Source organism: Hevea brasiliensis, chromosome 8 (assembly GCF_030052815.1).
Source record: "Hevea brasiliensis isolate MT/VB/25A 57/8 chromosome 8, ASM3005281v1, whole genome shotgun sequence".
Taxonomy (NCBI): Eukaryota; Viridiplantae; Streptophyta; class Magnoliopsida; order Malpighiales; family Euphorbiaceae; genus Hevea; species Hevea brasiliensis.
This window is the reverse complement of record NC_079500.1, coordinates 3,899,214-3,912,168: the sequence shown is the minus strand read 5'-3', so window position 1 is coordinate 3,912,168 and position 12,955 is coordinate 3,899,214. Positions and strand designations below refer to the sequence as shown.

The 12,955-nt window shown below is 32.3% G+C and overlaps 1 protein-coding gene across 1 annotated transcript; it reads left to right on the top strand.

Moving 5' to 3' along the window:
* Positions 1 to 7,013: 7,013 nt before the first annotated feature.
* LOC131182462 (F-box protein CPR1-like) lies at positions 7,014 to 10,680 on the top strand. The gene is made up of 2 exons (XM_058152015.1): positions 7,014 to 7,023; positions 8,923 to 10,680. Exon 2 carries the CDS (start codon positions 8,928 to 8,930, stop codon positions 10,296 to 10,298), a length of 1,371 nt encoding a protein of 456 aa, XP_058007998.1. The 5' UTR covers positions 7,014 to 7,023; positions 8,923 to 8,927; the 3' UTR covers positions 10,299 to 10,680.
* The last annotated feature ends 2,275 nt before the right edge of the window (positions 10,681 to 12,955 follow it).

The window sequence follows — 12,955 nt, the reverse complement described above, 5'->3', positions numbered from 1 at the left end:
CAATGCCCAAGAAATCTATAACAAATTATAAAAGCTGGATACACGGGTGTATACTAGTTAGACAGCCATATGTCTGTCCAGTATATGTCTGTCAGGCACGAGGCCAGCTGTCGGGCATGAGACCCGCTGTCGGGCATGTAAAGCCAGAAATAAAGTAGTCACAATGGCCAATGGGTAGTCATATAGCCTGTAGAACAATCATATCAGACATATATTGTCTATTCATGATTTGCTCTGTAAGCAGTACTGCTATCTGTGGTCCCTAATTGGTATACCAATCGATCCAAACTAAATAAATAAGTCTAGGTATACTATGGGCAATCGCATCTTGTTACATTTTTATTTGAATGTTCATATCACTTTATAGTGGGAAAATAGGTCCCACATACCTCTTTCAAGTAGTTTGGTGTTTAATAGCTTGTTAGGGTTAAATGCCCTACCATAAGATAATTTATCTTATGGACTATTCTTTAGTTTCAATTTTTGTGTCTCATTTTTACCTATCCAATTGATCAGGTTGCAGCCACTATTTGGCCACACTTCCTTCATGGAAGTTATTCTCCTATGTTTTATCTTTGTTTTCCTTTTTGAATCATGTCAATTTGATTTTCAGAACTCAAGTTATGGTCGGATAACCATAACTGACTCATTTCCAGATTCTGGTTCCTTAACTATGCAACTTTCGGACTTAAAGTTTACCTAATTAATAGAACAGGTTGCAGTCACTTTTAGGCATGGTGATCTTCATAAAAACTGTTTTCCTCTGTCTTGTGGTCACTTAGAATTTTTAATCACAATTTTTCAAGTTTTGTGGAGTTATTTATGGCCAAATAACTAACCTAGGCTCATGTACCCTGTGCCAACAGGGGCTCAGTTCAGGACAATGATTGCAGGTCACTTTTTGAGGTTCTTAAGTTCATAATTTGAAGACGGTTCCTAAAACAAAGTTGTAGCCCTATTTCTTAGATTTCTGGAAAGGTATGGCTCATCTCAATTGGATTTTTTCTAGTGGGAGTTATGACTAAAATACTATCTGGGGTCAAGTGAAGTTTGGTCAGATTCCAGGTTTTAATACAGTAATTTGTTCTAACTATTTGACCTAGTTCTCTTGATTTCTGGGTTTTGGTCAAAATACCAATTTTGTAGGTATGTGTCTTGTGGAAATTTTACCACTAGTTTCACTACATTTGAGTTCTTGTAGACCAAGTTATAGCCATTTTGCCAAAACTGGTCGGGTAAGTTCATGTCCAGAAATTTCTGGGCAACACAGGTCTGGACAATTTTGTAACCCAACTTGAGCCAGCAATTTGGCTTGGTTCTTGGCATTTCTGGGTTTGGTGTCTTCATGAAAATTATAACCCTATATCTAAGCTTTCCAATGATATCAAATTCAGGTCATTTGGACCAGTATAGAGGGAGTTATGACCAAATGAATATATACTGTTCATTTGGTCATTTTCTGGGTTTTATGCAGGGTCATCCGGATTTGGGTAGAGAATTGATCATGATTTTGACAAAATTTGGGTACGGTTCCTTCTTGAAAAATGAAGGTTTAGATGTCCCAAAACACTTCCAATTGGCCTCATACCAATTGGGGCAACACAAAGGAAGATATGGCAATAAAAATCTACTAGATTCAACAACAACACAACCTGCAGAAAATTCACACTCCCAATTTCAATCTCCTCCTTCTTCCAAACTCCAAATAAGCATATATGGCACTTCTATAAGTATCAATCTCAACTCAACCAAGTCAATTTCAAGAATTTACATAAAATCCCCACATCATTACATAAACCCTAATTCCAATCACCCAATTTACACAAACTCAACTCTTTTACACTTCTTATCATATCAACTATTTAAACATCCTTATGGAACCATTTTTCATCATTTAAAAACAGCAAACCTCACAAGATTCATAGCTGCCAAAATTAGGGTTCTTCAATTCCTTTTTATTTGTTTTCATTTTCATGGAATACTCACTCATCTCATCATTCTTACAAGATTTAAAGAAGAGAGGGAGTGGTATTTTTGCACTTACCTTGTGACCCAACTTACAAACTTCAATTTCTCTTCTTCAAATGGGTATCTAAAGCTTCCTTAAGATGTGGGGAGTATTTTTTGTGAAGGGAGGTTAATGTTTTATGGGGAGAAAGCTTGGGAAATCAAGCTTTGAGAAAGAAGAAAATGGAGGGAGAGAAAGCTTCGATGGTGTCGGCTCAAAGAGAGAGAAGAGGAAGATGAAGAAGACTTGTAGTTGGTAAATTTTTGTCTCTTGTGTCTTATATATATTCTATAATTATTGTACTTTAATTTTTTTTTTAAAATGCCATAAATCTATTTCCTTTCTTTTCTTTTCTTTCCTTTTCTTTTCTTTTCTTTTCTTCTTCTTTCTCTTCTCATTTTCCAAATTCAAATTCATAAATTTAATTTATGTTAATTATTTTATTTCCTAATTTTAATTTGATATTTAGGTCAAAATTCACCTCTAGGGGTGAAAATGACCAAAATGCCCTTCATGGTGCTCATCGGGTTATTTTTATTATTTATACCAATTAATAAATTCTCTAAATTTTATTTTATTTCTCAAAATTTTTTCTATATTTCTTTTAATATTTATTTCATTAATTTATGCCTCCTCACTATAGTTTAAGTGTAGTTCCAGACATCTTGACTATCTGAACAGACATTAGTCGTCGGAACAGTAAAATGTACGGACTACCTACGGTGAGGGTGTTACAAGAAACTACTGCAGTGGTTAAGGGGAGAAGGAGGAATTGTAAAGCCCTCGCCGTAAGTAGTCCATACATTTTATTGTTCTGACGACTAATGTCTATTCGGACAGTCAAAATATCTGAAACTACACCTAGACTATAGTAAGGAGGCATAAATTGAAGAAATAAATGTTAAAACAAAAAATATAGGAAAAATGTAGAGAGAAAAAAATAAATTAAAGTTTAGAGAATTTATAAATTGGTATAAAATAATAAAAATAACCCGATGAGCACCATGAAGGGCATTTTGGTCATTTTACCCCTAGAGGTGAATTTTGACCTAAATGTTAAATTAAAATTAGGAAATAAAATAATTAACATAAATTAAATTTATGAATTTGAATTTGGAAAATGGGAAGAGAAAGAAGAAGAAAAGAAAAGAAAAGAAAAGGAAAGAAAAGAAAAGAAAGGAAAATAAGAAGACTTATGGTATTTAAAACAAAATTAAGTACAATAAAAATATAAATATATAAGCCACATAAGACAAACCCCCAACCACCTTCATCTTCTTCCTCCACTTCTTCTCTCTCTCCCTCTCCCTTGTGCCGCCCACCTTGGCCCCTCAAGTCCTCCATTGATATTCAAGCTCCAAGCTTGATTTCCCAAGCTTTCACTCACCAAAACCCATAACACTCTTCATTAAAAATACTTCCCACACCCTAAGGAAGCTATAGATACCAAAAAGAAGCAATAAAAGTGAAGTTTAGCAAGTTGCAAAAAAAGGTTAGTGCTCAAAACTCTTAATCTCTTCTTTAAGCATGAAAATCATGCTAAACCAAGTGAAGATTTACATGAAATTAAAAAGAAAAATTTGGGAAAGAAATCCTTGAATTCAGCAGCCCTAGAGGAACCATGAAAATGATGGATTTTGTTGAGTTAGGGAAGTTAATTAACAAGGTATTATATGTGAGAATTGATTTCATGGTTATATATATGAATTTGATGTTTGAAATTAGGGTTGTGCACTTGAAATTGAGGATTTTGTGACATTTTTGAATTTGACCTAATTGTGTTGAGATTGATGATAATAGAAGTGACATTTATGCTTATTTGGAGTTTGGAGAAGATGGAGATTGAATTTTGGGAGTGTCAAAATTTCTACAGGTTAGGACTCAATGAGTCTAGTGTGTTTGTTGAACCCTAACTGACAATGTGTGACTCCAATTGATATGAGACTAATTGGAGGTATTTTGCGACATCCAAACCTTCATTTTTCAAGAAGAAACCCTGCCTAAATTCTGTCAAAATCATGACCAATTCTCTGCCCAAACCCGGATGACCAAACACTGCCAACCCAGAAAATGACCAAATAAACAGTACGTGTTCATTTGGTTATAATTCTCTCTATACTGGTCCAAATGACCTAAAATTTCATCAATGGAAAGTCTAGACATAGGGCTACATTTTTCATGAAGACACCTGACCCAGTTTTGCCTTTAACCAATTCAAATTGTTAGCACAAGTTGGGTCACTAAAACTGCAAACCCAGAAAATGACCAAATGAAAAGTATGTGTTCATTTGGTCATAACTCTCTCTGTACTGGTCCAAATGACCTAAAATTTCATCAATGAAAAGTTTAGACATAGGGCTACACTTTTTATGAAGACCACTTGACCCAGTTTTGCCTTTAACTAATTCAAATTGTTAGTACAAGTTGGGTTACTAAAACTGCCAACCCAGAAAATGACCAAATGAATAATACGTGTTCATTTGGTCATAACTCTCTCTATACTGGTCCAAATGACCTAAAATTTCATCAATGGAAAGCTTAGACATAGGGCTACACTTTTCATGAAGACCACTTGACCCAGTTTTGCCTTTAACCAATTCAAATTGCTAGCAAAAGTTGGGTCACTAAAACTGCCAACCTAGAAAATGACCAAATAAATAGTACGTGTTCATTTGGTCATAACTCTCTCTATACTAGTCCAAATGACCTAAAATTTCATCAATGGAAAGCTTAGACACAGGGCTACACTTTTCATGAAGACCACTTGACCCAGTTTTGCCTTTAACCAAATTAAATTGTCAGCACAAGTTTAGTCACTAAAACTGCCAACCCAGAAATTGTCCCAAAATACTATTCTTTTGGTATTTTGACCATAACTTGAGTTCTATAACCCCAAATTCAGTGATTCAAAAATTGAAATTCAAGTTTAAACATAGATGAGCAATTGTTATGAAGGAAGTGTGACTAAATAGACATCCTAACCTAGTCAAATTCTTAGATAAAAGATAACACATCAACATGAACCTAAAGAAAGGTTCATGGGAAAAATGCTATATATGATAATTAAAATACTCATAAGGAAAATTAAATATTAAAAATGATATGAATATATAAATTAGGACTAATGTCCTATTAATATGAAATTAATGGTACCAATGAACAGTACTAGAAAATAGTAACAGTGAATAGTGCTAAATTAATTAAAAAAATGTTTAATTACCCATAGTATACCTAGACTTATTTATTTAGTTGGATAAATTGGTATACCAATTAGGGACTACAGATAGCAGTACTGCCTACTGAGAAAATCATGAATTGACAATATATGTCTGGTATGATTGTTCTACAGGCTATATACCTACTTACTGGCCATTGTGCCTACTTTATTTCTGGCTTTACAAGCCTGACAGCGGGTCTCGTGCCCTACAGCTGGCCTCCTACCTGACAGATGTATACTGGATAGACATATGGCTGTCTAACCAGTATACACCCGTGCATCCAGCTTTTATAATTTGTTATAGGTTTCTTGGGCACTGATAAAAATTAATTAAGACTTAAAATACAATAAGTAATCATAAAAGATCCCGATAATGTTAATTATTTCCAAAAAGCAATAAAAATGTAAAAGACCCAAAAATTTTGAGTTGCATATATTATTTCAAATTGTTAAATTATTGTTATTATAAATTATGCACCACTAAACGTTATGCTTAGCGCGTTGGTTTTCCATCGCGTAGGTACTGGAGAGATCGGTCCCAAAGAATCCAGCAGTGAAAGACCAATAGTGCAATCGACAGAGCTCACGGACCGCCATCGCCCGCAGTCACCTCACCGGTCTTTTGAATTTTGGTAGGGCCCATGTATAGACTAGTATTTTGGTTCATTATGTTTAGTCATGATGTAATTACTAGTTTATGATGTATTTCATTTTGGACTTGAAATTAAACTTGAGATTGAAATGAAAACTTGTAATTTATTATCTATGAATTTCCATATGAATGTAATAGATGATACTTCATTTTGAGATCTCATAAATAGTTGTGAATGATATGATAAAAAAGAATATGATATGGAAATATGTAAGATGACTATGAATATATTAACAGGTGATAGTGGAACTCGTCAGATGCTAATAAAACAGAGGAGGATCTGTCCGGGTCTCCACATAAATAAGATATATATAAAAAAAAATTTTACACATAAATTACCTGTTTTAAATGACATTAAAAATTACAATAGACATGACAAGACAAGATAGGGTGCTCCAGCACCGAATGTGGCACTCATCGCTCGGCTACACTGTAGACGGATGAGGGGCGTCACAGGAATGACTTCGATTACCTAGATAATTATGTTATAAATTTATCAGCATTAACCCAAATTAAGAATTTTAAAAAAACAAGGACTTCCTAATTTATGCCGGAAATCCGGCTAAGTCTCCCCCGTATCTAAGACTACCCAATCTGCAAAGTGGTTCAAATCATACTTCTAAAATCACATATCTCAACCCATATCTCATCAACAACACAAGGCTCCTCCTGGGCCCTCCAATCCAAGCAAAAACTCACAAAATCAAAAATTACGTTTTAATCTTTGAAATTAACCTTTTTGCACAAACCACTCAAACGAGCTCTAAAGATTCTAAAATTTTGCCCTGCAGTCCTTAATAATATTATAAGGCTATTGCAAAAGGAATCGTAATTTTCTGATCATCCACGAATATTTTATGAATTTTATTCTAACCCAGTACAAGGTAAAAATTAAACAATATAGAGTTCGGATTTACCTATGCCAAATCTGACACCTAAAACGTATCTAGAACAACTGAAAATGCTAAGATTGACTATAATATCGATCACGTTCCAAGACAGGCCATCAGACAGCCGGATTTGGCTAAAAATGCAGTTCCGGCGCTGATGACCTATCCTTGATCTTGATCCAATTGCATCGAGATTAAGTTCAAATTTTGTTAATAATTATCATAAAATTATTTTTAAATTTTGAGAATCGAAAAAGTTCAAAAATCTTACTAAGCGATCTGGACCGTCCGATTATGCCTTTTTCAAACGGTGTCCGATCGAAGTGGGACCGATCCCATTTCGAAGATTTCGTCACTCTGAGTCCATCGGTGGTCTCAGATTTTCGATCCAATAGTCGGATCGCCAGAAAAGTAGTCGGGAACCAGCGGAACCCATTTGATTTTCTTCTAACTTTCCATCGCCGGTTCTCCTTCCTCCGGCCACCAAACGGGTTGCCACTGGTCTCATCTGAAAGTTCATCATATTGGGAGTACGTGGCACTTGAAATCACCTGAAATGGTCGCTGGAGTCGGCCGGGGTAACGCTACAAAGTTGGACCCCTGTCGCGCTCTCTCTCCCTGTCTCCTCTCTTTCCTCTCTCCTTCTGTCGCCTCTTGCTGGGTGCTGCAGCCGTCTGGTGGTTGTTCTAACATGGGGGAAGGTCGTTGGTACCTCGTCGGCACTAATGCTGGCTGGTCAGGCTGAAATGTGGGGGGAGAAAATGAGGGGAAGAGTATTGTCGGGGAGAGAGAGTGTTAGGGGTGTGGATTGCATGGGTTTGTTTCATTTCTCATTTCTTTTTTTTTTTCCTTGCTTTTCACGCTACCCAAGCTGCAGCAATGTCACTTCAATCAACTTTTCATTTCATTCATCATTTTCATTTTTTTTCTTTTATATATATATATATATATATATATATATATATATATATATATATATATATATATATATATATATATATAATCATAATATAATATTTTTAATTTTTAAATAAATAATATTTTATTAAAATAACTTTATTAAACCCTAATTTAAAATAATATTTAATTATTATTAATATTTAAAATAAAATTTAAAATAAACTCTTACTTAATAAATTAATTAAACATAATAATATTATTAATCATAGTAGTAGTTGTTGTACTAAATTTAAAAATATTAAACATAAAATTATAGATCTAAACTCCATAATCCAAAGGATTAAATCCAAAACTTCAAAATAATTTTATAAAATGTATTAAAATGACTAAAAAAATTTTAAGCAATTAAATACATAAATCATTTATTCCTAGCTAATAATAAGATCAAGTACCACTTAATTAAATGTTTAAATCAATAAAATAATATTAGAATAATATTAAAATTGTTATTATTATTATTATTATTATTATTATTATTATTATTATTATTATTATTATTATTAAATATGAAATAAATTCCAGATTGTTACATTTTAGTTTAATTTATAAGTTGATCAAATCTACTTATAAATAGAGAGTTATGTGTAAATTAGCATTTGATTTATAAGCAAAAAAAATACTTAAAATAAGTCAGAAGTTATAAGTAAGGATGCCTTATTTATAACTTATCTATTTATTTTAAAACTATTATTTAACCAAATGAAAAACAATATTATCCAAATAAATTTTAAAAATACCAACATTATTTTCATTTAAATGCTTTTTAATTAAATACTTAAACATTTAAAAATTATTTTTAAGTAATTTTATCAAAAAATTGATTATTTTAATTTAACTCATAAGTTAAAAATATAATTAATTTTAATAATTAATTTCACTAAAATACAATTACAAAATAATAATCTTCCCCGTTATTCTATCACAATTATTTTTTTAATTTTAACAGCGGCAGTACTGTAATTATTAAAAATATACAAAGAATGATCTTCTATTTTTTATCATACAACAAGTACCTAACCCCATTGCCAGCTCAACGGTAACTGTTCCCGCCAAATTTCATTTTTCTTATTTCCCATCGCTAAACTAAATGCGCCTGCCTTAAGGCTCAGTAATTTTTTCAAAGCCAGGAGATCCATAGCTCCATAAAACAGAGCAGACGCAACAAGAAGCAAAATGTCACATCTTGAGAAAAAAGAAAAAATGTCGGATCGTCTTTCTCAAAAGTTGCTTACTGAAATTTTGTCAAGATTGCCTGTGAAATCACTCCTCAAATGCAGGTGCGTTTCCAAATCTTGGTACTCTTTAATCACCAACCCTTCTTTCATAGCCCACCATCTCGAGAAAACCGCTCCAAGAAACAGTGGCCTACTTATCTTTAGGTACAGCACTATCGCAGAACTAGACACAGAGTCAGATAATGAGCGTTATTTTCTATACCCAGATGAGGGTTTCCCTGAAAACCCTGTCGAGGAACTTGATTGCCCATTTAAAGGCGTTAAGCGTTTTGTTAATATAGTGGGTTCTTGTAATGGGGTCTTTTGTCTATCTGATAATGTTGGTGGCATTAATACATACAGAGCTGCTTTGTGGAACCCTAGTGTTAGAAAGATTGTTAAAATTCATTTTCCTAAAGTTAACTATACCTCAAAAGGACCCTTTATTCACTCACTTGGGTTTGGTTTTGATTCCACTACTGATGATTATAAGTTGGTGAGAGTAGTGTATTTGAAAGATAGTACTCTTAACTATAATGAGTTTCCGCCTTTGGTTGAGATTTACAGTTTGAGAAGTAGGGGTTGGAGAAAGGTTGATAATAATCTGAAATATGTTATGCGCGAGGGCTCAACGTCTGCTTTTCTGAATGGAGCTTGTCATTGGGTTGCCACTAAGGAGGATGGTATAAGCGAAGTGATTGTGTCCTTTGCTTTGGGAGAAGAGGTGTTTGGAGAAATGGAGGTACCAGATTGTTTGGTTAACAAATATATCTTTATGGATATTGCTGTGTTTGATGGATCACTTTTGCTGGTTCCTTTTATGAAATTTACTACGGAAAGGTGTTTTTCAGTTTGGATAATGAAAAAATATGGTGTTCCAGGATCTTGGACCAGACTTTTCAATATTTCACATTTGGAATGGATACGAAGGTTAGTTGCATTTAGGCAAAATGGTAAGGTTCTACTGGCAAAAGTGGATGGAGAGCTAGTTTTCTATGATCCAAAGACAGAAGAAATCTCGGCTACAGAAATTTTGGGCAATTCACGCTCCTTTTATTTGGACACTTTAGTGGAGAGTCTTGTTTTACTCGATGAAGCAAATGAATTTGCAGAGGAGGAAGCTTCTGAGGATGATGGCACAAATGGAGTTTCAAAGGAGCCTTCTTCTTCTCCTGATGGCGCAGACAAGGACTTGCAGAAGATCAGTGAAGGGAAGAAGAATGCCAACAGTCCTGTGATACTGAACGAAGCAAATGAAATCTTCGAGGAGGTTGCACCTAGTTCTAATTCAACGATTGATAAAGCAAATGAAGAATCAAAGGAAGAAGCACAGGGAGAGTCAATTTCTACAGAATGAAGCAAATGGTGTCTTGGGGAGCATGATTCTCCTGCACAAATTGTATCAAATTCCAGCAACTGGATGTTCAAATCAATCGTCTTCATGTGCTAGTGTGGACCAGAACTAGTAGTGGTTGTAGCTCTATCGTACATAAGCTTAATGGAGCATCTATCGAGTTTTTGTGATTGCAAATTTAGTTCTACCATTAGATTTTAATATCAACTTTAAAAACATAGCTCTGAGTCTTGAATCTTGATCAGCTAGACTCCATTACAACATGTGATGTGCATATTTTCATATGATTAGGTCTGCCCATCTGATTTTTGAATGTTAGAATGTACATTTGCATGGTGTTTTGGACTAGATACTGAGATTTTAATCAGTGAAATTAGATGTTTTAATTTTTTTTTTCTATTTTATGCTTGTTTTTTAAGTATATGTAATTTGAACTCTAACCTTTGTTTGAATTGATGAATATGAATGGAAGGTAAAAGAAAAGAAATTTAATTTCTCCTATGCTGATCTTTTATTTAGATTTTAAAATAAAAATAGAAGAGGAAAGAGGAGAAATAAACAGAATAAAAGAAAATTTTCATTTCTCAAATTTTCATTTCTCAAATCCTCTTAACTGACCTAAAGTATTTTCTTCTAGATAGAGTAAAAAAAAGAGAAATAGGAGAATAAATGTATTACTTATATTATATTTATTAAATATCTTTAAACATAAAAGAGAGAATAATTATATTTTTTTTTTCCAAAAAAAAATTGTTTTTATCATATTTTAATAATTTATTGGAGAGATTAGATTTACTTTCATTTCTTTTCTCTTTATTTTTCTTATTCAATTTCTTTTCATAAGGGTAAAGAACTAAATTCCATTATATTTTTAAAATCAGCAAAAGAAATTTGAAAATAGGATTATTATTCTTCTCCTGAGGGTGTGGACAAGTAGGACTTGAAGAAGAACAGTAAAGCAAATGAAATCTTGGAGGAGGATGCATCTATTTCTGGTTCACACATGTTAATTAATGAATCAAATGATGGAATCAAAGGAAGAAGTATAGAAAGAGTTCATTTCTGCAGAATGAAGCAAACGGTATCTTGGGGAGCATCGTTCTACTGCAAACACTATTCAAAATCAATGGTCTTTTTGTGCTAGCATATATGGACCAGAGTAGCAGCAGCCTATGTAAGCTTAATGGAGCATTTTAACAAGTCTCTGTTATTTGTAAATTAATTCCTTTTGACGGGATGTTAAAGTTTCATTATGGTAAGGAAAATATTTAGCACCTAAGTTTGTGCTTTAGTTCTAGCATTTTGAAGCATAGCTCTGTGTCTTGAGTCTTGATCAACTAGGCCCTAATACAGCATGTCATGTGCATATCTTAATATGATTAGGTCTTCCCACAGGATTTTTGAATGTTATGTAACATACGTGTTACATCTGCATGGTGTTCTAGACTAAATACCGAGTTTCAGAATACTCATAGCCTGTTTTAGTATAAAGTTAATGCATACACTCGTTTGGTTAAATTTTTTAATATTTATGCTATTCAAATTATTATTTAATCTTTATTTTAGTGAAACTAATTAATTTATCTATATATTTTGAAAAATATAGTATTTTAAAAAATTTACTCCTCAACAAAAATTGAAATTTTGTTATGTGAAAATTAAATTTTAATTTAATTTTTTTTTCATTTTTAATTTTTTGGACATCTTTTTTGTGTGCTTCTCTGCTGGGAAATAATTTTCCTTAATTATTTAAAAATTTAAGAAAATTAATTTTTTTTTTATGTAGATTGCTTATACTATTTTTATGAAGAGAGATAAAAGGATTAGGGTAATTTAGGTATAAAAAATAATTATAACAGTAAATAATTAACGGAGTCAAATTATAAAGATCAACTAATATGTTTTTCTAAGATATAAGGACTAATTAATTAATTTTACTAAAATAAAGAGACTAAATAGTTCAATGGAAGTAAAATATAAAAGCTAAATAATATATTTTTTAAAATATAGAAACTAAATAATTAATTTTATTAAAATACAAAACTAAATAATAATTTATTCTACCTTAAAAAAATCTCATTTTATTTAAAATTTTCTTAAATATTAAATTAACTAAAACAAATATATAAAATAATAAAATGAGGGTTTTATTTGTTTAATTATTTAATCGTAAGCCTTTAAAATTTGTTTAATAACTAAGGACATGTGCAGTAACTACAATTCTAGAACAAAATCAGATTGAAATTCCTCTCAGTTTTATTTGAATTTCTACTTCTTCAATTTCTTAAAAGAAAATATTTATACTTTAATAATAATATTAAATAATATTTTTATTTTGGAAGTAATATTCAATTTAATAATTTGTGTAGAAAAATTATGAAAGAATATTTTGAAATTACTAGAAGAAAAAAAATTATGTGTAGAAAGAAAGAGTAACGGCCTCTATTCCAGAATCTTCTATTGTTTATATACAAAGAAACATATAACTGCTGCCTAACTATACATTGCCAGCTCAACACTCTAGCTCGATAACTGTTCCCGCCAATTCCATAAATTGAACGAGGCAAGCCACTTCTCAGCAGGCCTAGTATTTTTTCAGAGCCAGTAGATCCATAGCTCAATAAAACGGAGCAGACGCAGCAAGAAGAACAAAAAGAAAA